Here is a 23,932-nt window from a genome sequence, read left to right on the forward strand (position 1 = left end):
AAATTTTGAGGGGTCAAAAATAGACTTTTTAAAAGGATTTTTTTTTCAAAAGAAAACTTTCGTTGGGTCAATTTTTCAATTTTCCCAAAGTCAAATAGTCAATTGCTCTCCTTTTTCCTTAAACCTTCCGAGAAATTTTAAACAAAAATAAATATTCAATTCTTTCCTTCGTAACGAAGAGAACTTTCTAACAAACACAAACTAGGAAGGTTGGGCGGTATCCCCGAACGAATTCATCTACGGGTCGATCATGTGGTTCGCAATTTTCGGTGGACTGATCATCTACGGCTTGTTCAAGCTTTTCTTCGCCGGCGACGACGATGTTATGGAGGTTGAGACCTCCGATTTTAATGCTATTTTCGCCGTCGCGAGTAGGTACTTTCATCTATACTCCATTTCAGCTTCTATATTTCCATTTTCCCTTTTCTCTTGTCCCCCTTTTCTCTTGTCCCCCTTGTCGGTTCATCAATTGTTTTGTAATTGATTGTTTGGATTCTGAAAAACAATCCAGTAAGCATACAGGACCTTGTGATTGGCTTGTTAAACTGCATCGAAAGTGTTATGAAACTCCGAATTCCTCATTTGTACTTTCTTTCTTTGTTCCCATTTCCCGTGTTCTTCTAATTCACAAACTGCGTGGTTCAGATGCTTTCCCTTTATTTTCTTTTTGTAGGTTTGAAAAGCTTTATGGTGGAAAGGCTTACGTTGGGCTTCGGATTCCTGATGCTGACACCGGTTCTCGGCAGAATATTGATCTTGTAGTGATCACCAAAGAGTATGAATCCTGCTTTTGGACTTGTGTTGTTTAGTTAGGAATGTGGGTTTGCTATGGAAGTAATATAGTAAAAATTTGGTGGACTTGCTTGCTATTATAATAATCATTCATTTTCAAGTCCTTTTTATTTAAATTTCTTTATTCACTTTCTGATTCTGACATGTCCTTGTAATGAACGAATGCCACTTATTTATGCTTAACATTTACCATGAAAATAAAATTATGAAGGCATGATAACTTTTTGTAGGTGTGAAAATTCGATGTCCTTGGGCCCAAGGAAATTATTTTCTGATGTTCCTAGGTGAAATAACTACCTTCCAGGGTCTTGGTTTAGATGATCCTTGTATTGAGGAACACCGAGTAATAACACTCGTGTATTTTTTTTTTTTTTAAAAAAAAACAATAAGGAAAAAAAGGAACCCCCGGATGTGCAACACAAATAGGCTTTGACTAGTTCTTATGTTTTTATAATATTGCTCCTTTTGTTCTTATGTTTTATTGACATACTTCTTCTAAGGTCTCGTTGGTTTATGGCCTGAGGTGAGCGATAGAGTGTTCATTGATAAACTTAAGTTTTTTAAGTTGTTTGGAAAATCTTCTTTTGTAGCAGGCTAGCAGCCGCTTGGTGTAATCCTACCATTTTTCTCTATCCAATAGACCAAAGGATAACTCAAATGGATTTGCACTTAAGAACAAAGTCGTAGTCTCTGTTTTAAATTGGGAGTCCTATAAGAAAAGATGTTAACCCCGCGGGTAGAGCTTGGAAGAGCTACATCAAAATCGCGGGAGATTAACACACGGTTTCTTTTCCACCAATATAAAATGATCAAAGGTGAAAGAACAGTGCATGAACATACGACGATGATGATGATTATTATTATTATTTTGGAAGAGAGTACACCTAGGAAAGGTGACGATATAAGAATTCCTTGATGAATTTTGTGTGTTGTTTATAGAGATTGAAGGATGTTTTGGATATCTAATCCTTCCATGCAGCTGTAGCAAATTTGCGTTTGGCTTGGAAGTAGATCCCACTAAGAAAAAGCTAGAATAGTCTGAGCACCAATGAAAATTATAACCACTAATCACAACCAGCTCCTATGGTTGAAAGGACTTCTAAAGTCGAGTCTTGTCATTTGTCCGTTATCAATTCTAAAGCCATGCTGTTAGCCACATTGAACAATGTTTGGAAGGTAGAGATAAGGGCAAGCCATCAAGCCAAGAATCTTTCCAATGCTTTAATAATTATGGGAGCACCTTAATCTTTGTAGCCGAGCAATTTGATGATATTCTTGATAATCCCTGTTCAACTAGTTTCATAACAATAATAATCCTAAACTAATAGAATGTAAAATTACCATAAAGGGCAATTAACTAACGGATTCTTATATCTAAGATATTTATATTGATTTACAATATTCATGCTGTATACTTTGATTCAACATTTTGAAATTTTATATTAGTTAATTCATTTACAGGGAGTTATTGGTGATAGCTGTTAAGAACTTATCTGGATTTGTCTCCATCAACTCAGATGGTTCCTGGGTTTGTGATGATGGAAAACATAAGGCAAAGACTCTTCCTGACCCTGTAAGTGATAGTTGAATATTATTGCTTCAGTTTCCATAATTTTTCTTTTAGAACATTAAATTCTCAGGTATGGAGAAAATTTGTAAATAATGTCGAATGTCGTGATTCCCACTTAATTTATCGATATCATGATAGTTGGCATGGGTAAGTGGTAATACCTGTTTTAGTGGTACCTGATAATTTGCCAATTAATCATGTTGTACATACGGGAAAGTATGGCCCTGCTGTTGCGCTGATAGAGGTATCTACACTTTTGTATGGTTTAATTTCCTTTTCATTAACACCCTATACATATTGATCAAACAACCAATAAACTTCTATCATTCTTTTTTGTATTTATTTGTTTTGGTTGGTGTTGATCTGAACTAACTCAACACACAGAGTATTAGGTGGCAGGAGAAGAATTTGAGATGTTCGGTGTGATTTCATTTTATATGTATATAAATTAGTTTTAACAGATGTTTATATAAAAGTTATTTCAGTGTTTTGTCTCTGATGCTAGGGTTGTGCATTGTGTATTTTGGATTGGCAGCTTTATTATATTATAGAAACTTTTATTGTGTGAATGATCAAAATACATTTAATTTTGCATTCTCCAAAACTGTTTATGTACTGCTTTGCTACTTTCAGGTTGAAGAGACCAAACAATTGATACCAGTCATTGAGTCTTACATTGAACAAAGAGGAGTGGATCTTCCAGCAGGGTATTTGTCATGCAAAGTTGTACTTCCAAATCCCAAATTCCGGTAATGAGTTGGGTCTTGTTACATGGTATGATGACTGAGAAATTTTATTTTCTTAAAAGTGATCTCAAGTTTTGTTCTCTTTTTTCTTCTGATAATTAATGTTGTAGAAGTTCAGAAATTGACATCGAATCATTGATCGAATGTTGTCTACAACTCTTGAGTGTTTAGTAGTCCAGAAAGTTAACCGGATGAAACCTGATCTGTACAAATGCCGCAATAAAAACTTTCTTAAGTAAGAGTTTGAATAAATGTTTCTCAAATTTCAAATGGAAGGAAGTCCAGACTACTTAATGAGAAAGGTGGAGTTTGGGATTCAGTCTTTAGCATAATCTTGTTGCCCTAGTTGGTCCACTCTCAAGTTCGATTTGTAATTGCTACCTTAATGTAAATAAGTGTAATTCGGCTTTTTTTGGAACTCCCAAAGGAATGTATATTTTTGTTTGTGACTTTCACAACATCAATGGAAAGTGTGTGTGTGTGTGTGTGTTTTTCATTTACCAAAAGGAATTTGAAATTCGAGGAGACAAACAGTGTATATTAAAATATGTTTTGACTTAGCCGAAATTTTGAATCTGATTAATTTCATTATTTCATGTGGCATGCCTCACCAATAAATAGAAGTTTTAAACTCTTCAGTATCAAGAACCAACTGTTGCTATGTTGTAAATTTGATGAAATGATCTTGAAGGTTGTGGTAGACCTTCCATTCAGTTTATAGTTAGGAGAAGGAAAGCAGATGACAGCACATTTCCATCAGCAGGAGCATGTGAGTAGTAGCTGGAAATGGAGTTGCATGGTTCTCAATTGGACTGGTGTGAATTTATTAGTTAGGGGAGAATGATATTGATGTGAGAAGAATTGAGGAAGAATCTGAAAGATGAGGGGCACAAGTATGGTTTGGGTTTAGATATGGATGAGCTGCAGGCTGTAAATTCTGCCCATGTCCTTTTCTTGTCTTTGGCTTATTTCCTATTATTAGGTTTATGCATGTGGGGGTATCTTATGTTTTTGAAGTAATTTGATTAAAAGATGACTCCAATCATCAGAATTCAGATCATGATAAATGTATGGTTCTATAAATCTAATTTATGATAAACATGGCTGATATTTGTATGGACTTGCTTTACAGTTATGCACCAAGCATTTAAGGAGACAATTATTATTTTGGTAGTCTTTTCAAGTTGCTTGAAATTTCTAACAGCTGTCTTTTCCTCTTACAGTACAATTGACTCGGGGTTATTTCCTTCTGAAGTTATTACCTACGACCAGTGGATGCAGCTGAAACCGGGACACAGTTCCTTCTCTGGCTGGATGAAAGGTGCATTTCGTGGAAAGAAAGAGTTGCAGGAAGAACCTCTGGATCAAAAGCTTAAAGCTATCCTTGGCACTGCACCAATGTGGGATAAGTGAGTTCAACCACCCCCCACCACCCAAAAAAAAAAAAAGAAGAAGAAGAAAAGGAAGATGAAATGCATGAGATAATTGTCCAAAAGACCCATTTTAAAGGTCTGAAATGGCAAATGACCCAGTTTTTGAAAATAAATTGTCAAATGCCCCTTTACCAATGTCATGATCACGTGAAGTTACGGTATCGTCCTTTGTTTTTCTTTTTTCCCCTTCTTCTCCGGTGCAAGAAATCTTCCTCTGCAGTCGTCTTCTTCTCCTCTGTATGTCTTCTTCTTCTTCTCTAGCATGACAAGTCCATGCGAGCAGCTCCGACGCAACCAACTCCGATGAGCAAGAGACGAGAGGAGTGATTTTGTGAATGAGGAAATGAAGAAAGAGCGAGAGATATAGTGATTTGTGAGTGAAAAAAGAAGAGAGCGATACGAGCGAGAGCGAGAGACAGTGATTTATGAGTGAAAAAAGAAGAGATAGTGAGACAAACGAGACTGCTTTTCCACGTGCGTGCGAGTATATTTTGGTAATTTCACCCGAATTTGACGTCAACAAAGGGTTGTTCGGCATTTTTTCAAAAACCGGGTCATTTAACATTTTTTGCCTAATTTTTGAGTCATCCATCCGGTGGACCCCATGCATTGTGGTAGTTTTGTTTTTTCATATAAAGAAAATGCTTATTTTTACTACTAACACGTGCATAGTTTTACTGCATTTTATTTTTAGTTAATGATGAAAATGGAAAAAGAGAATGAAAAAGCTTCATATAAACTCCTTTTTTGGTTCAAGTAGGTTACCGGTGATAAGCGACCAGGATTGTGTTTTTTTTACAGTAACTTCTCTTTTGCATTTTCTTCATTTTTCTGGACATATTTATCCTTCACGCAATGTTGGTTATCTAAAATTCAGGATAGGAAGGTTGTAATAAAAATGAAAAGAAAGAGAGAGAGAGAATAAGGAGAGAGTAGAAAATAAAAATAGTACTTTTCTTACAAACTTCTACTTTTCCTTTTCTTAAGATTGGAGCTCAAAGGGAAATATATACTTGGAGACTTTCTGGAATTCAAGGGCAAGGGAGAAGATGTTGACTATTTGAGAGATATCAAACGGTCAAAAATTAGTCATCTGACCATTCAAAAGACGAGCATGCTTGGATTTGGTAATGTTCTGCATATTTATTACTTGATTAGATCCTGTCGACTGTACTTTTGCTTTATCACTTTTATGTTATGAAATGGAGGACTCAATTCAGAATTTCCAACATTTACTATTGTTTTGATCGGCTATTAAATTCCCTTTATTTTTCCTTTTTCTCTAACATTGTACATGTCTCTGTGATCCCAAATCTATCGAGTCAGCCAGCCATGAAAATTCTATTGCTTCTATGCTCTCTTAGTTTCATTCCCGGCTGTCCTTAAAGTTGGATTCCCTGAGTGGATCTTGATAAAGCTCAATTCATGCTTATCCCATATTGTTTTGATGGGCTTTATAGAAGTCTCAAAAAACAAAAAGAAATATTTTGCACCTGTTGTGTATATTTCCATATAAATCCCGCTATAAATTTAGCACCAGCTTTTTTTAAGGTACTCCCCTCTGCAGTGAGTTTCAGAAGGATTCGATTGTTTATCTTATCATTTGGTATTCAGAAGTTCTATACCTGTCATTGCCATTCAGAGGAAAGCACCACGTGGTTGATTTGGCTTAAAGGGAGAATAGTGGGATGTTTTAAGATGGGAGTATTTCTAAGGACAAGCTAAGCAAGTTCCTTTGATTTTGATGGGACTTCAATGCTAATACTCCAACCCTACCACCATACCCCCTTGTCTGGATCTTTTTATTTATTTATTATTTTTGGGAAGGGGGGAGGGTCACAAATCTAGTCCCCAAAAGTTCTATCTTGTCTCTGAATATGACAGAAGGAAGTAGATAGCTGGATTAGTATTATGCTCAACTCTTACTCACTTCTTAAAATAACATATTGAATATATATACATTTTTTAAATAGAACGTGCAAATCTGTTTTGTCCAGTTTTCTCTCTCTTTTTTTTTACAACATTTGTCACTTAGAACTAAATCGTCATTTTTCATCATTTAATTTTTTTTAGTATAATGGCAAGGTTAGGGATCAAACCTCCGACCTCTAGGGTAAAAGGTGTTACAACCCTGCAATTGTCCTCTGTATCTCCTGCAAGTTAATTCTTCCTATAGAACAATGTCGCCCACAACTATATGAAATAGGAAAATTTCCAGACAGCTCACAAATAATCAAATATGGATATATTCTCATTCCATACGAAAAGACTTGAGCACAGAACAGCTTAATAACCAAGCTTTCACAAGAGAAGAAAATAAAGATGTTGAAAAACAATGAAAAGAACATATAACCCTTCAAGGAAGCTCGGAAGCCTCTCCTCCAAGAAAAACTTCCTTATTTTTCTACCCTGCCCTTGAATTCCTTTCTTCTTTCTTTTTAAATCCACAGCTGGGGGCCCCACTTCAACCGTTTTCATTCCCCACTACCTCCTCTGCCATTCCCATTGCTGATTCATCCCCATCTCTAACCGTATTCTCTCCCCTTCTTCCTATTTTACCCCTCCTCTTATATGTGTAAACAATTGGAGGTCTTACAGAAGGTCATGCTAATTATTATTGAGCTAAGCTCACTTTCGTCATTCTTCATCATTTAATTAACAACATTACTTTAAGCTAATCTACCATCCATCCTACGTTACTATTGGCTAGCACATCCCTAGTATGCTATCCTTAACATGTTAACTGTAAAATGGTAAAGTTATTATATTTTTTTGTTTACTTGTTTCTGTATAAATACCAATTTCAGCACCTACAAGGCTGCAAGTGTTGTACGCTCCACGCGACTACCGAAGTGGGGGCTCAGCTTCAGCTTCAGAATGGAGGGAAGTGACAGTAAGATCAAGCACAGAGATTTTGTTTCAACCTCAAAATTCTACGAAAGTTCGTAAGTTTAAACTCTCTTCAGTTATCTCCTTGACCCTCAGTGCTTAGAGAGATGACCTTGTTGTTTCTATCACTTTGCATGACTGCTGTACTGAAGCTGCATATCACAAATAGTTTCAAGGATAGACTGTATTCTAAGTTATGTCATTAAGTATTATTAGAAGAGAAGAATTCAATAGTGTTTACCTTATTATTTTTTTTTTTTTTCTGTCGACTTTCCCATCAACATTTTCACGTCAATGGATTTAGACATTGACATTATAGGTGGATCAGAATTTCCTTGTTACTTTGTTACGGTAATAAAAAGGAAATTCAATTAAATAGAAAAGATTTAATGACAAGTTTAGTTTGGGAGCTTTTAGATGTTAACCATTGATGTTTTAAATCTTGCCTTTTTCATTTGGAGAATGGTCTAGAGTTCAATATTTTGTTTTTTGGATTTTAAAATATGGTTTGGATTTTGAAAACATTCATCGGAAGTAGACACTAAAACAAAGAAACTCACCGGAGGAAGTATCATATATTTTTATTTTGTGATTCGAACAACTAATCTCTTCGTAAAGATTCATGCTTTATGTAAATTTAATTATACTCATGTTGGCTGTGAAAGTAGTATTAATAAGCTTAATTTTCACCAACTAAATACTAATGGTTATCAAATAGAAGTTAGGTTCTTTTTTCTTTGTTTTTTGTTTTTTTTTTTTTTTTTTTTTTTTGTCTAATATTGTTTAATAGCAATTTATTTTTCAGATTTTAGCTAAATGTCTTCTGAGAAAGAAAAAAAAAAAAAAAAAGTCTCAAGCAAATGCCGGGAATTTTCATTGAAACTGTTAGAATATGAATTTCTAATTTGTAAATATTCATATTTAAAGAAGAAAGTTAAAACCATGTTATGTATGGTAAGGTTAAATAGTTTTCCTTAATATTAGTAGATGTTTATGTAACATTTAGTCCTTGAGAAGAATTATACAAGTTTAGTGTTTAGAAATAACTTTTAAATTTATTCTAAAATTTTCAAAGTACTTTTAATTTATTAAGTTGACTTTTAAATAATGTCAACATCTAAAATCATTTTAAAAACTATATTTTTTTAGAATTACAAAAACTAGATTAAACACATTTAAAATTATTTTTCTCATAGGTAATTATATAAAATTTTATTTTATTTTAAAAACATTTGGTCGGAAATATTTGGTGAATGGTGACTAAATTGTTACCATTTTTAAAGTTTGAAGGATTTCTTTTGGTTAATGTTTAAGGATGAAGAATGTCACATTCAAATAACAACAATCCATTATTGTCATGTTCAAAAAATAATATTGATGTTCTTTTGGCTTTTTTAGTATAGTATAGATTTTGATTTAACATGAAGTTTAATTGAAGTATTTGTGGGAACATTTTTACACATTCGGTCCCAAAGGCCAAAACAAATTGAAGTCAACAATTTTTCATATTTATCTAATATTTTAAAACTTTTTTTCAATTAAAATAATATTTTGAATCCTATTTCAATTTTGCAAAGAAAAAAAAATTGGGACAAAAAAAGATAGTTTACAAAAACCTCTTTTTGTCTCTTCCAAATTTCAATTTTTGAATAGATTATTTAGAAAGATGGGCATCAGAAATCTTGTCTAATTTCAAAATAATTAAAATTACTATTTAAAAGAAAACAGTCTGTAAGCTAAAAAAATCATTTTTAAAAGAACACTGTAAGCTAAAAATGATCTAAATAGAATTACAATTAAGTAATACATAATAATACTTAAAGCTAAGAATTTAGAAGAGCACAGTGAAGAATTCGAAGTAGGATAAAAAACATGCATATCATTATGACAGCAAAATAAAAAACACACATTGTACCCTATATTGGTTACTAACCAAAAGTTTGTATTATCGATCTCAAAATAAGAGGTTCAATTCACCACCATAATAGTCTTTAGCTTGAGTGAATGCTAAGGAGGGTCAAAATTCCACCCCTCAAAATCCGACAAAAATGGAAACACCATCATCGATACATTATAATGACTTTGTTTCAACTTCTTGTAATTGTTGTTTCCCGTCTCTATATTAGAGAATATTATATTATCATTATATAACCACGTCATCAAAATATTTGATATGTATGACCCATAGGCATTGACCCCAAAAAGTCACATTATTTTGTCCAAATTCTTTCATGCCATCGCTTTGTCAAGGCAGGAGACCCATATTAAATTCCCGCATTACTCTCAACTTTCCTTCATATTTCACAAGTTTAGTATGTCATCCATCTTTGAAACAAAAATCGAATCAACGGTGAATTTGTATTTCTTGAGGAGAGTAGTTCAATATCTTGCAAAATGAACAAAGCTAAACATCGGTGTTGAGCCAAATTCACTCTAACGCTCAAGTTAGAATCAAGTTTGAAAATGACTTAATTGGTAGAAAATAAGTCTAAGTTTTTTTGCATACCTTTCTTCAAAAACAACTCGAAGATTATATAGGTCAATCCACAAGTAACTGAAACTCGCTTGACCTTTTCTCGCCACTTTCGGACTTCTCTTTAGCTATTATCCATTCAAGCCATCATTGCTAGAGCCGTAATATATCTCGACCATCAATGTGCTTGATCTTTGGATAAACTTTTAATGTCAGATTAACAATGAATTAATGAGCCACTAAATTTATTATTTAATTATGACCCTTTATTACAATCATTTCTTAATTAATAATATGGTTATATAAAACGGAAATTGAAAACCCATTATTCTTAAAATTAATAATCTTAAAATGGCATTAGCAATTCAACTGTATAATCTTTGCATGGCTGAAATTCTCTTGTCATATGTTTACATGCATGACCAAGTTACAACTAACGTTCATGGCCTTTTAATTTGGCCACGATTTTTTTTACCATGCCACACTATCATTTTTTCTTATATCCTTCTACTCCTTAATTATAGTATCCGACACTATAATTTTAGATCAACTTTCAGAGTAGACATCGAAAGAAAATATGGAAGTCTCATGCTGGTTTATAATGAGCTGACCAATAAGCAAAAACAGCAGCACGATGAGACTCGACAAACCTTGAATCATAATCATGTACAAGATAATCTAATTGTCTCCACCGCCAAGATTCAAAGGCAAATACCTCGCAAATGGTGTAGGCAAATGGTAGAGGCCGTTTGGAGGGAATTTCATCTTTGGACAAACGAAGGATTTTGAAGTGGAGAGGTTTTGAACGAATAACGTGCATGACAATATTTTTTTAAAAGAAAATCGAGTTTTGGAAATGGGAAGTCCTTTCCATTGCTTTGTGGAAATTCTAGTAATTGTGTAGAAACATTTCTTGTAGTGAATTGGGTATCGGCTTTCGCATAAGAGAAGACCATTTGGAGTAACGACTAGGATTTTAGGGTAAGAGTGATAGCTAGTTTTGTTATGGGATTTTGAAAGGGCTCGAATTTTACTATTTTTTTTAGGGGAATCGAGCTCAAAATATCTGAAACGACGTCGTTGAGAAGATCCATTAATTATCTTTGAATTAGAGATTATGAAAAAATGATTGAAGATGTGAGTACTCAATTGAGAAGGGTGAAATTTATATAGAGGTTTTGTGATACACAATTTAAAAGAATTACAAAATCAAATTAGGAAACCAATTTATATAGAGGTTTTTGTTTTTGAAAATTAAGTCTATGAACACTACTTCTATCTCCAAATTTTTTTTATTTGTTATCTACTTTTCACTATACTTTAAAAAATCAAGCCAAATTTTTAGAACTGAAAAAAGTAGCTTTCAAAAAGTTGTGTTTATTTTTGGAATTTGGCTAACAATTTAACCATTGTACTCAAGAAAAATGCATATCATTATAAGAAATCAAACGTGGATGAAATAGATTTAATTTTTAAAAACGAAAATAAAAAATCAAATGTTTACCAAACGGACCAAAGTGATGAAATATTCAAATTTCCTAAAAGGATGATATATATATATATAATAATATATATATATATTTATATATATTGGTTTGATTTTCCTAAATTAAAATTAAAGTGAAGATAATCAGAGTGGCCTTTTCGATTTTGCACCGGACTGCTTTATGAGGATCATTATACCAATTATTATTATTAATAATAATAAGTAATATTAAAATAGTTAAGATTATATAAAAAGTTAGTTATAAATATATAAGTTAAAATTTAATAAGACTAAATAAAATATTAATATTAATAGTTAATTAAAAAATAATTTAGTTTATAATAATATTAACTATTAATTAAATTATATTTTTACTATTAAATCCATATTAAAAAACTCACTCACATGACTAAATTTTTACAGATTTGAAAGTTGAAGGATTTTAAAAAAAAAAAAAAAAAAAAAAGAAGTTCGCGAATTAAGAATGTCACATCCAAATAGCAATAATCTATTATTATCATATTGAATAAATAAAACTAGGATTTGATTTCTTTTATTATTATTACTATTATTTTGGAATTCAGTTAGGATTTGATCTAAAAAAAAATGTCCAATTCTTCTGTGGGCGGGAATTCCCGCATAGAATGAAGGAGAGAATGGGAGCAGAAAATTTTTTTGTAGGCTAAATGGGATGAAAACAGGGAATGCATTTCTTTTCCTACCCCACCGAGTTCACAGTCTCCCGAGATTATTTATTTATTTAATGTTGTGTTATTATTAGTTATATAAGTATTATATTTAAATTTAAAATTTTATTTTTAATGGTCAAGAATAAGAGAATGAATACATTTAAATTTAGATGATATATTATAATTTGACTGGTAATTATTTCAATTTTCTAAAAAATTAGAGCAATTTCTCTTCAAATTCAAATTGCTCATGTGCAATGAATCATATAAAAAAATTAGCGTGAAGTTTAACTCTTTAACTAAAATATTTTTATTTAAGATATTGATTTTTAAAAAAATCAAATGGGAAAAATTTCCAACTCGATTCCTGCAAATTCTCCGTGGGAAATCCCTGTCCTAATCTTGTTGAAGAATTTTGCGAGAATGGAGAATGAAATGGGGAACAGAAATGGGAGAGGGAGAAATCATTATCGACCCCATCCGTCTCGTTGACATCTCTACCAAACATATAGACAAATTATTAAAAAAAAAACAATATAGCTTTTGTTTTGACATGAAATTGTTTAGTGGTTTCTATACTATTCTTTTCCAAATAAAAATGCAATAGATTTATGATTTTTATCATATAGTATTAATTGAAGTGTTTGTAGGAAGATTTTTACACATTTGGTCCCAAAACAAATGGAATTCAACAAATTTTCATGTTTGTCTAATAATTTAAAACTTGTTTAAATTAAAATAATATTAGGAATCCTATTTCAGTTTTGGAAAGAAAAAAGAACTGAAAGATAGATAGTTTTCAAAAGCTTTTTTCTTTTCGAAATTTCAAATTTTGAATAGATTACTTAGAAAGATGGGCATAAATATAGTCAACTGTTCGAAATTATTATTTAAAATAATAAGCTGAAAATTCCTTTTTTTTTTTTTAATTGTTGGCTGAAATTATATACATCAAATTACTCAAATAAGAAACCAAAGTTAGGGGTATTAAAAAAAAACTCGACAATCCGAACAATTTGGACTATTCAACCCAAACTATAAGAATTGGATTGGATTAATTTTGTTCTTGTTCTTGGTTGAGTTGGGTTGAATTTTTTCTATTTTTGTTAGGGTGGATTGGGTCTCGGGTTGCCTCACTAAAAATTTTGATATATATATATATTCCTCTTTGTTTAAGATTTGACTACTTTGGATTAATGAATTTATGAATTTTTAATATTTTTCTTTTAAAATTGTTATGATATTTATATTTGTTTAAAGTTTGTAATAACTATCATGGATATTTGGTTTTTGACATTTGAATTGTATGAGATTTTAGTTACTAGACATGTGTTGTAGATAATTTTACATATTTTAAATAAATAAGAAAAAAATAAGATATAATCTGACAACCAATCCAATCTATCCTAACTCGAATTTTATGATTGGGTTGAGTTGGGTTGGATTGAAGGATTTTTTAAACTCAACCAAATTATTTGGGTTATAATTTTTTTCAATTTAAATAACCTTTATTAAAAAAATGAACCCAACCCAACCTTGAAACATTTTGGGTTAGGTTGGTTCGAGTTAACTGAGTCATTTATTTAAATTTTTATTATGAAAAAAGGTAAAATGTTAATACATAAAAATTTTATTTAATTATTTTCATGTATTGAATTAATATTAACAACTCAATTTCAATTTATATAATGAAAATTTTCTTCTTAAAGTGCTAAAAACAAATTTTTTTTTTTAAGGAATTTTTTAAAAATAAATTATCCAAAAATAACGAAACTAAATAAAACTCCTAAAAGAGAGTCAAACCCAAAATATCCATGATAGCATAAAACTAATTCATTCTACTAAATATTAATTCTCAAGTTCATAAAACAACTTTATGCTTTGTACTATATATATATATATATAAAATTTAAAGTTCATAATAAGTTACAGTTGGTTCATATTAGTTCGGATTATTTTTGGTGAATATATGAACCAATTCAATTCATAAAATTTTCATTCTTTGAATTCAATCTAACCCAAATAAATTGATAATTCAATCCATACTATACTATTTGGATTAATCAATTTTTTATGGTCATTAGATTTTTTGAACACCCCTAAACATCCTTATCTATATTTTACAAAAATTCTTACTTCACACAATAGGAAAAAGCAAAATAAAAAAAATATATATGTAAATGAAAATTCATTGGAAAAAGCAATGTTGGAGGTGGAAAGATAAAGGGGTTTTGGGGGACCGGCACAGACCAATGAGCATTTAAAGAGACTTTTTTTTTCCCTCCCCTCTTTCTCAATATTCATTTTTCTTTTTGACTATTCATTATATTTCTATTAAAATAATAATTAAAATAAGGTTTAAATATAATTTTAATTTCTATACTTTCAAACGTTGAATTTTAATACTTAGTGTCGATAAATTTTAACTAGTCTTCAATGTTAGTTTATTATTATTTTTTTAAAAAAAATCTTTTTACTATTTATTAGCATTTTTCTTTAAATTTTGAAAATATATTCATATATCATATTTTTTTGCATGAAAATTATTATTATTTAACTAATTTCAGTAAAAATTAACTTCGACAGATTAAATTTAAGATTTATTGAAATTAGATGGATTAAAATTGGATAATTGAAAATATACATGAACTAAAATTGAACAAACTTCAAAGTATAAGGACTAAGGGGTAGTTTAGCCTTAAAATAACATTTCAGGGACAATATGTAGTACATGTATGTGTTGTAACCTAAGTCTAAAAAGGGCCAAAAAACAAATTAACCATTTTACTAACTAATGATTTCGATATTATGTCAATTTTTTATATATATATTATATAAAAAGCATAAAGTTGAGGGAGGCTCATCCATACTAAATCTGCCGCTAAATGAAAGTCTTTAAGTAGTTTTACTATAGGTAAATGTGTGTTATAATAATTGAAAACTTCAACTATTATAATGGAAGACCCAAACATTGAGTGAACTAGAATAGCCCACTCCACCCAGTGCAAGTTGGGGACCTAAATACTCCATCGGTTACTGTACCTAAATACTCCATCGGTTACTGTACTTTGAGACTTAATTCAATTCTAGTGTTTGTACTTTCAATCAATCTTAAATTTAAGATCTACTATTAATTTATTGTAGTTTTTTTTTTTTGAAAAGCTTTATATTATTATCACTTTTTCTATACATTTTGAAAATATATTCACATATTAAATTTTATATTTAATTTCGAAAGACTGAATTTAAATTATTTTGAAAATACATGTATTAAAATTGAACATTTGAAAGTATAGAAACTAGGAATGGACAAATTTCAAAATATATGAACCAACACCAAAATTATGTTTGAATTCTCGATATTTTAGGTTCTTTTTTCTCTAAAATTGTTTAAAATGTTTTAATTTAATAAATGCTTAATTAAATACTTTACGTTTGAACATTTTAATTTAGTAATTTATTGTTGGCAAATGTTAATTTTTTTTATAATAAACTTATAGGTCTGTTTTCGAATAAAGAAAAATGAGTCAACATATTTACAAATATAACAAAATGTTAATATCTATCAGATGAGTGATAGATAGAGATCTATCATTGTTTAACATTTAGTGATAGAAGTCTAGTGTGGTCTATCACTGATAGATAGTGACATTTTGTTATACTTAAAAAAAATCAACAATTTTACCATTTAAAACAATTTCCTAAACTTATATAGTAAAAAAATTGTCAAATTGATCGAATCATAATAGGAAAAAAAAAAAAAGGAGTGTCTAAAAGAGGAAATTTTCTAATATCTCAACTAAATTTTGAATTTACTTCTTTATATTCATACTACTAAACTTCTATTGACATAAGGGGTGAATTGATATTTCCACTGTATAGTAAAGTAGAAAAATCCATAAAACATAAAAAAATAAGCAACAAAATATCATTAATATAAGTATAATATAAATAATAGTCATGTTAATGAAGGATCGTGAGGTCCATAGTAGAAGTGGGATCGGTCTCAATTTTCAATTCTCATAGAGAATTAAAACATAGTAATCTAAGTAATGCAATATTACAGAGAATATTTTACCGCATGCTTTTAAAGGAGGAATTAAGGTTAGAATAACACTTACCCTGGAAGAACCAATTCTTCACGAATTTCCTCTCAATTGGTCACGAACTCTTCGTACAAAAACAAACATTAACGTGGACACTACCACAAATGAGCCTCCTATATTCTCCTTTGGGGTGAGAATTACAGAAAGAGTTGTTGGTTTCTCTGATTTTTGGAAGTGGGAGAGAAGTTTTGAGAAGGAAAAATTTTATGTGTATTCCCTCATAGGGAGATCAAAATGAAGAACACACCCTACTTCAGAAGCAAGAAAGAAAAGCAAGATACTGTAACTCCCTCTCCACACGTTTTTTTGAGAATTAAGGAGATGGAAGTTGTAACTCACTCCCTTTAATTTTAAAAATTAAATTAAAATAAATTTAATTTAATAAATAAAAAATACATATAATAACTAACTTATTATATATATATAACTATATGTTATATCAAATATAACACATAACCTACCGTTTTTATATTGTATCAAATAAAATATAACCTATAGTTTATATTCTCTCAATTATTTATGATATTTAATATAAATCACATTTATACTAAATTTAATTATATGAATCTAATCCATACAATTAATATTTGAATCATATCTAAATATTTAATTCCTCTCAAAATAAGCTTTATATTATAATGTATCAAATACATTATAGTAATTATATCACATATAATGAATTTAAATTAATTATATCATATATAATCAATCCCTCAATTAATTTGAATAATTCAAATTAATCCAAAATTAATTCTCAATAATCTCTGTTGAGCTATAGAGGAGATCTTATAGACCTGTAGATTGAAGTTCCAATGGTACTTAGATAATTAATTAAACTCCTTTAATTAAATTGTTGGAAATTATCCAACATCTATTAACTGTCAAACACTCCACTAAAGACCAACAGCTGCACTCTTCGCGCTACAGATATATTTCTGTGTCCATTGGATATAACTAGTTAATAGTGCGATGACCCTTCACAAATTGCTGGTAAGTACAATTAGACCAAAATTACCATTTTGCCCCTGTAGTTACATCTAACTCTTTAAGTATTACGGATCTCTCTAATGAACAATAAGTCATAGTTCAACTATGATCAAACTCCTCTTGGGCCAAGAGAGGGTGTGGTGTTACATTGTTCAAGCCCCGAAATTAACCCTTAAGGGAGCAACTTATCTACTTATCCCAACATTTGGGAATGAGTGAATTCCGTCTCGTATAACTATGTTCCCAACTCCCCAATCAGATGAATCCCCAAAATGGTAGGCTTATTGAGTCGATGATATGGCCACTCTCACCCATACAAATCAAAAGACCGCCTTCATAGGCAGAAGTTCACAACTCACTAAGGATTCAGGTCATGTCACCTATGGTTATGCTGGTGAAATGTAAGTCTATATTATTAACAGTGTTATATAATGAAACTATTCATTTCGTGGTCTGGTCTTATACAAACCCCTTTGTATAGAATACCCCACTCACATGTCCTTATACGAATGATCAAGATCATGTCATTTGTAGCACTTTACAACAATTGTAACATCTACAAGGCGAGTCATATTCGTAATGTCACCAAGATAAGGTACCTAGTCTTATCCATCTACTACAGACTCTTCAAGTTATCACTTAAACACAAATCCATCCGTATGTCTCTACATACATGTTTAAGTTACAGAAGATAACATTAGATGTTTGTTTATTGGTTTTATTGGTTTTGTGGGTTAATGATACTAAATATCAAATAAAATACCTCAGATTTTATTAAATAAATAACTTGTTTGTACAATACAATTACAAACTATAGGACCCACGAGATTTAGGGCATCAACCCCAATTAATTTATTTAAAATTATAAAATGTTTATTTACTAATTTAAATTTATTGTTTAAAATTTTTTATTTTAAAATTTTTTTAGAAATATCCATCGAAATCTACATTTTATCGATATTTTCATAGAAATTTCCATAAAATCAAAACCTCGATATTTCTTTCAAAATCGATATTTTAAACCTTAGTTGTTTTCCTCTTCTAAATTTCAACTAATGAAAGTTTATCATTAACTAATCTCAGAAATTTATATAATAATGATTAAATTGAAAAGTGTCCAAATATTAAGGATTAAAACATATATTTATTATTTAGGTTCACTTTATTATTCCAACTTTCCTTTCAATAATTCTCTGCACAGAGACAAAAAAAAAGATAAAGAAGAAAGGAAATTTCACTGTTAGTTGGCTAGTCGTTGGCTAGTCTTATATCATCATTGATTTTCATGTTTCAATTAGATCTGATTATTTATTATATAGAAAACATGGATGAAATATTTCTATAATTTGAGAATGGATAATGTATGGTTTATTGAACTTTGGTAAGGTTTAAATTCAACTTGGTTTTATTATTAATGCAATATATTTTCCGCGCTATATTTCATTGAATAAATGAACAAAAGATAGGTATTTTTCATTTTTATAATATTTTCCTTGTTTTAATTCAACGAGGTAGAAAAAATTAATAGCAAAAATTAAAATAATTTTTGTATATAAATAAAGTCTAGAAACAAAACAAAAATTCTCCAAAGCTCAGATGCCATAATTGGATAACCATAAAATTTCAAGAAATTTTGAATACCAACATATATTTATGTATATATATATTTTAATATAATTAACAAGTATGTGGATACCACTAATAAGTTTGATCCAAAGAAATAAGTTATAAGTTTGAGTATTCTCTGTCTATGATATAATATTCTATATAGGATTTTTTTTTAAATCACATTAAAAATAAGTTGTAACTCTCATGGTGGTTTTCATCTTGTTTTGTTTTTGTTTTTTCATAATAATAATAGTAATAGTAGTATGGGATATTATTTTAAATTATAAAATTACTTAAAATATTTTTAAATATAACAAAATGTTACCATCTATTAGTGATAGATATCTATTAGTGTCTACTACGAATAGATAGTGATATTCTCTATATTTATAAATAAGCTGACTTATTTTACTACACTTGAAAATAGTATTAATAGTAATAATAATAAAAGAAAAATAATAAAATATCAATGGATCTGCTTTTAAGAGGCCACCAGACAGACAATTTTTTGTCATTATTTCAGGCAACTAATTTAGGTAAGATTTCCAACCCAAAGCTTCTATTTTGACTAATAAACAAACTTATCAGGCAAAACTTTTTTTTTTCTTTTTTTTGGATCCATTGGCAGAGGCATCCATTTCTTTCTTTTTTTCAAGAAGTTGCTGAAATTGGTTACACCTTTCAGTGATAATGAGTGCCAAGAATTTGAATCCTTCAAAACACCACATTTTTTTTCATTACATTCTTGCTTTCATTTCACTTTAAACCAAGAAACACACCATAAATTCAATACCCAAAATCTTCATTAGTATAACACCTATTAGCATGACAATGGCTTCTCAATAATGTAAAATCCCATCAAATAATAAGTGAAAAACAAACAGTTTGATGTACAAACAATCAATTTACAAAGCAGTTCTCATTTGCAAGAGCTCATAAAGAATCTATAATGGATGAAAGATGATGATGATACAACTTCAAGTAACCCACTCCTTTTCATAAATTCTAGATCGGTAGTGAAGGAAGCCATTAAACAATGAACAAAAGAAATATCCCAATAACATACAAGAAACTGCTCAGCAGTGGAAGGAGGAGGAGAAATTCCCACTTACAAGTCTCTTCATCTTTTTCAAAACCTATTCAGAAAATCAGAACAAAAACAATATAAGCAAACGAATTCAAGTGAAAATTACTATGCATATACTTGCCACCTAGCTTGAAGCAAATCAAGCCACAGTTCTTTCTATATTACTGTTTCTGGTTGACACTGTTCTTCTTCTTGAGAAGGTATCCAAACTTTTTAAGCAATGGCTTCTTCTTCTTCTGTTGCTGCTGCTGCTCCTGCTGCTTTGATGGTGAGTTTCCACCATCATCCAGATTTTCTGAACGTACCCCATTTATCTGATCGAAACTCTCTCCGCCCTCCAGTTTTGAGTCTGCTTCATCGTCAATGGATACGTGTTCTGGTTCTCCTCCCTCTTGTGAGAACTCTTTCTTTTCAATCTTGCAGCTCTCCCACATTTTGTATTCAACCTTAACTGAATCGTCTTCCTTCTCTTTTTTTTCTTCTTCTTTCGGTTTATCATTTCCATTCTGAAGTGTTGTTGGTGAATCCATTTTTTCAGTCTTCTCATCTGAGGCACCATTACCTACCCAGGGAAACTCGAATTTGTGTTCTTCATGTTCAATGGGTATCAAAGGCTCCACTTTTGTCTTCTCTTCCTGTCGTCTGCCATTCTCTTCAGAGAACTCGACTACTTTAGGTAGCAAATCGTAGTCCTTCTCACTGTCTGTTGGTTCACCGTTCTCTACTGTTTGCTTTTTGGCAGAAGCTTCCTCAAGCAACTTGGATAACTCCTCAACCTTCTTGAGAGAAGCAGCTTCCCTAGTTAGAAGCTCCTCATTTTCTTGATGAATGCTCTGCAACTCATTTTCTTTGTCTAATAAACTTTCCTTCAGTTTCATGCTCTCGGATTTAGCTTCTCCAAGAGCTTCCTGCAAATAGATCACTTCAGCTTCAACTTCCTTCAGGCTATCCTTTAGTTGAGCTTCTTCCTCCCTCATCTTACAAGCTTCTTCCTCAGTTTGCTTGAGCAAATTTACAAGCCTATCTATTTCCTTTTCCAAGGAAGAGTTCCCTTCTTCTGATTTCTTCACAGCATCCACTAGGTGAAGCTCCTTCTCTTCCCACTCAGCCTTGGAATTCTCGTATTCGTGCTTCGATTTCTCAATGGTACTCGTTAGAACATCAATTTCGTGGTTTGAATTTTCAAGCATGCTTTCGTATTTCTCATTTGTAGCTTTCAAGACCAACTTTAGATTTTCTATTTGGGACTCATAGTTTTCTTGCTCAGCTTGACTAGACAAAAGTTTCTCCTTGGTTTCCCTAGCCTCGGTAGATATTTCGTGCAATGCAGATGCCAAGCTTTCCATTGCCTTTTTGCTTTTCTCTTCCTCGTCCTTGGAAGTTTCTAGCTCATTTAAGAGTTGGTTTTTCTCTTCTAATAAGCTCTGTACACTGGAAGCTGCAAGCTTCTCATTATTCAAAGCTTGATTTTTCTCTTCCTTGACAGTTTCCAACTGTGACCTCAGTGACGCAACCAACTTCTCCAATTCAGATGCTTCTTCCTTGGTCCGATGAAGATGGTGTTCCGACTCTTTTAAGTCCTCTTTCTGTCTTTTAACAGTCATTTCCAGCAAACCTACCTTCTCTTTTAGAGCAGCAATTTCAAGCTCTGCATTATGCAATAGATCATTGTTGTGCTCCAGTTGTTTCATCACTGATTCCAGAGATTCTGATGCTGATCGTTCAAGCTTATTCGCATTGTCCAACTGCGTTTCCATCTCCTCAGCTCTGTTTTTCCATTCTTCTACTAAACCATGTGCATACGTCTCAGCCATCTTTGCAGCTTCTAGATCGATATTAAGCTGTTCAATGGAAGCATCTTTATCCATGATTTTCTCCTCATAGCAAGTTTCTGCCATCTTTGCAGCTTTAAGTTCACTATTAAGCCGCTCAATTGAAACCTCTTTCTCCTTCACCATCTCTGCATAAGATTTTGCTTTCTCAAGCTCCAAATTCAGAGAGTCAATCTCTGAGTTAAGCTTCATTATCAATTGCCCATTCTCATTTGACTGCGTTTCAAGCTTCCAGTCTAACAATGCTTTCAATCTGGTTAGCTCAGCTGAGAGAATTTCCACCTTCTCGACATGAATCTCAGCAATCTTTGTTGCATCATCAGCATGGCTCAGCGCCTGGTTCTTGGCGTCGGTAGTCATTGCCAACTCCATCTTCACTCTTTGAAGCTCTTGACTGGTAGAGAGAAGAGCGGCAACATCTAACGCATGTTGGCTCCTCACAGCTTCTATCTCTTTCTGCCATTCCTCTTCTTTCTTATGGGCTTCCTCAAGTCCTGCTTGCTCCATCTCAACAGCTCGAAACTTTTCGATCTCAGAACTCTCTTCAGCTCGCTTTTGTGCCACCAAAGCCTCTCTAAGTTTCTCATTTGCCTCCTCTGCTGACTTCTGTGCTTCTTTCAATTCATTGCTTAACTTTTCTCTCTCTTTTTCAACCAACACTATTTGCTCCTTTGCCTTCTTCAGATCTTCCTGAGCAACATTTAATTGAGCCTGTATCTCTGATCCTTTTGTACTCCGTGGCTGCGCTTTCTGAAAACCAAAAGACAGAAATTAACAGCATTTAATGATTTGCATTCACATATTTACTTCAATATTAAAAAACGACATTGTACCAATGCTAAACATCCAACACAATAACATTAGCAATTCTGATCAAAGAACTGTTGAGTATGTCAGCTAAAACTTACATCAGGTGGTGTGGCGACTTTCGGCAATTGACGATCAACCGCAGGCTTCGAAGTTGCAGGTCGAGGGGACCGGTCAATTGAGAGCCGAGACCTTTGCAAAGGAGAATGAGAATCAGACTCTGATTTAGCAATCCCTCTATTCAATTTGCTCACCCTAGGAGTTGCAGGTGATGTCTTGTTGGGAGTTTCAGGTGTAGAAGATCTGTTAAGAACAAACAAAATGTACTTAGCAAAACCATCCAGAAATGAGCCAGAAACAAAACAATCTAAACAAACCCATCTCAAATTCCAAAAAAACATCCGCAGAAAGTTGAATTTTAGCAACATTTCAGCATCCTCACGAACAATTTCGATCAGAAATCAAGCCGAAACGATAGTTCCAACAAGAAAAAGCAGCACAAACACTAACTCGCTGAAAGAAAAAGCCTAAAATTACTTCCAAGTAGATCTAACTGACAGAGGATGAGATCTTGAAGAAACCACCGTGAAATCAACAACAAAAATGTTGACACAAAGAAATCCAGAAACAAGCCATAGTGCAACAGAAAGTGAAAAAACAGAGAACCCCAAACCACATAAAAAAGAAACAAACAGAATCGATTGAGAACAGAACAAAAAAAAAAAAAAAAAAGAAAAGAAAAGAAAATCAAACTGGCCCTAGCAACCGCCATAAACAAGAAGATCCAAGAAAATTGGGAGTGGGAATTAAAAATTACACCAAGAAGAAGTGATGGATCACTCAGAAACAGCAAAAGAAAACCCACATCAGATCGGTGCAGAAAACATACTTGGATTTAGTGGACATGGCGGCAGTGTAAGATGGAAGTAAGAGAAGTGTTGTGTAGCAGAGAAGCAGAGCAGAAAACCCAGTAGGAAGATGCTAAAATGGCGGCATTATGAATTGTTGATGGAAGTTTCTTCAAGCTTCTCTGTTGTTGTTTACTGACAAAGAAGGAAACCCCAGAAGGAAGAAGAGAAAGAAGAAGAAGAAGGTAAAGGAAAAATGGAGGAAAAGATGGGTTGATAAAAAGAAAAGAAAATAAAAGAAAAAGGAGAAACTGAAATAATTTGGGTTGGTTTTGCTGTCCCTCAAATTGCCAAACCCACAACAGGATACAACTCAACAATGAAGTTTGGTACTCTCTCTCTTTCTCTCTCTAGAAAAATGACCAAAATGACCCTGTGAAGAAGGTCTTAAAGCTACAACAATGGCTGCTTTTTTCAGAGGCCAAGTGACCAATGGAAGACCAAGCTCACCTTACTTTTTAGGCCCTCCCAAGATCTGAGCCTCAGCCATGGGATTTTCATTTTCTTCCCTTTGGGTTT

The 23,932-nt window shown here is 31.9% G+C and overlaps 2 protein-coding genes across 2 annotated transcripts; one reads left to right on the forward strand and one right to left on the reverse strand.

The window, feature by feature from the left end:
- Positions 1 to 156: 156 nt before the first annotated feature.
- Positions 157 to 7,841, forward strand: LOC120088636. Its single transcript, XM_039046053.1, has 7 exons — positions 157 to 375; positions 674 to 775; positions 2,254 to 2,365; positions 2,996 to 3,111; positions 4,332 to 4,517; positions 5,529 to 5,668; positions 7,349 to 7,841. Exons 1-7 carry the CDS (start codon positions 251 to 253, stop codon positions 7,531 to 7,533), a joined length of 966 nt encoding a protein of 321 aa, XP_038901981.1. The 5' UTR covers positions 157 to 250; the 3' UTR covers positions 7,534 to 7,841.
- An 11,781-nt stretch (positions 7,842 to 19,622) lies between these two features.
- LOC120088102 (WEB family protein At3g02930, chloroplastic) lies at positions 19,623 to 23,855 on the reverse strand. Its single transcript, XM_039045162.1, has 3 exons — positions 23,395 to 23,855; positions 22,607 to 22,808; positions 19,623 to 22,448 (listed from the first exon to the last, which is right to left on the reverse strand). Exons 1-3 carry the CDS (start codon positions 23,409 to 23,411, stop codon positions 20,028 to 20,030), a joined length of 2,640 nt encoding a protein of 879 aa, XP_038901090.1. The 5' UTR covers positions 23,412 to 23,855; the 3' UTR covers positions 19,623 to 20,027.
- Positions 23,856 to 23,932: the final 77 nt, after the last annotated feature.

This window comes from Benincasa hispida, chromosome 10, assembly GCF_009727055.1.
Source record: "Benincasa hispida cultivar B227 chromosome 10, ASM972705v1, whole genome shotgun sequence".
In the NCBI taxonomy this organism is placed as follows: Eukaryota; Viridiplantae; Streptophyta; class Magnoliopsida; order Cucurbitales; family Cucurbitaceae; genus Benincasa; species Benincasa hispida.

What these genes read in the sequence shown, in the direction of transcription:
- LOC120088636 (XM_039046053.1), top strand. Translation starts at nt 251, where the DNA reads ATGTGGTTCGCAATTTTCGGTGGACTGATCATCTACGGCTTGTTCAAG. An exon ending in CTTGTAGTGATCACCAAAGA is followed by an intron (nt 776 to 2,253) that starts GTATGAATCCTG and finishes ATTCATTTACAG; the next exon opens with GGAGTTATTGGTGATAGCTG. An exon ending in ACTGCACCAATGTGGGATAA is followed by an intron (nt 4,518 to 5,528) that starts GTGAGTTCAACC and finishes CCTTTTCTTAAG; the next exon opens with ATTGGAGCTCAAAGGGAAAT.
- LOC120088102 (XM_039045162.1), bottom strand. An exon ending in AAGTCGCCACACCACCTGAT is followed by an intron (nt 22,449 to 22,606) that starts GTAAGTTTTAGC and finishes TTTGGTTTTCAG; the next exon opens with AAAGCGCAGCCACGGAGTAC.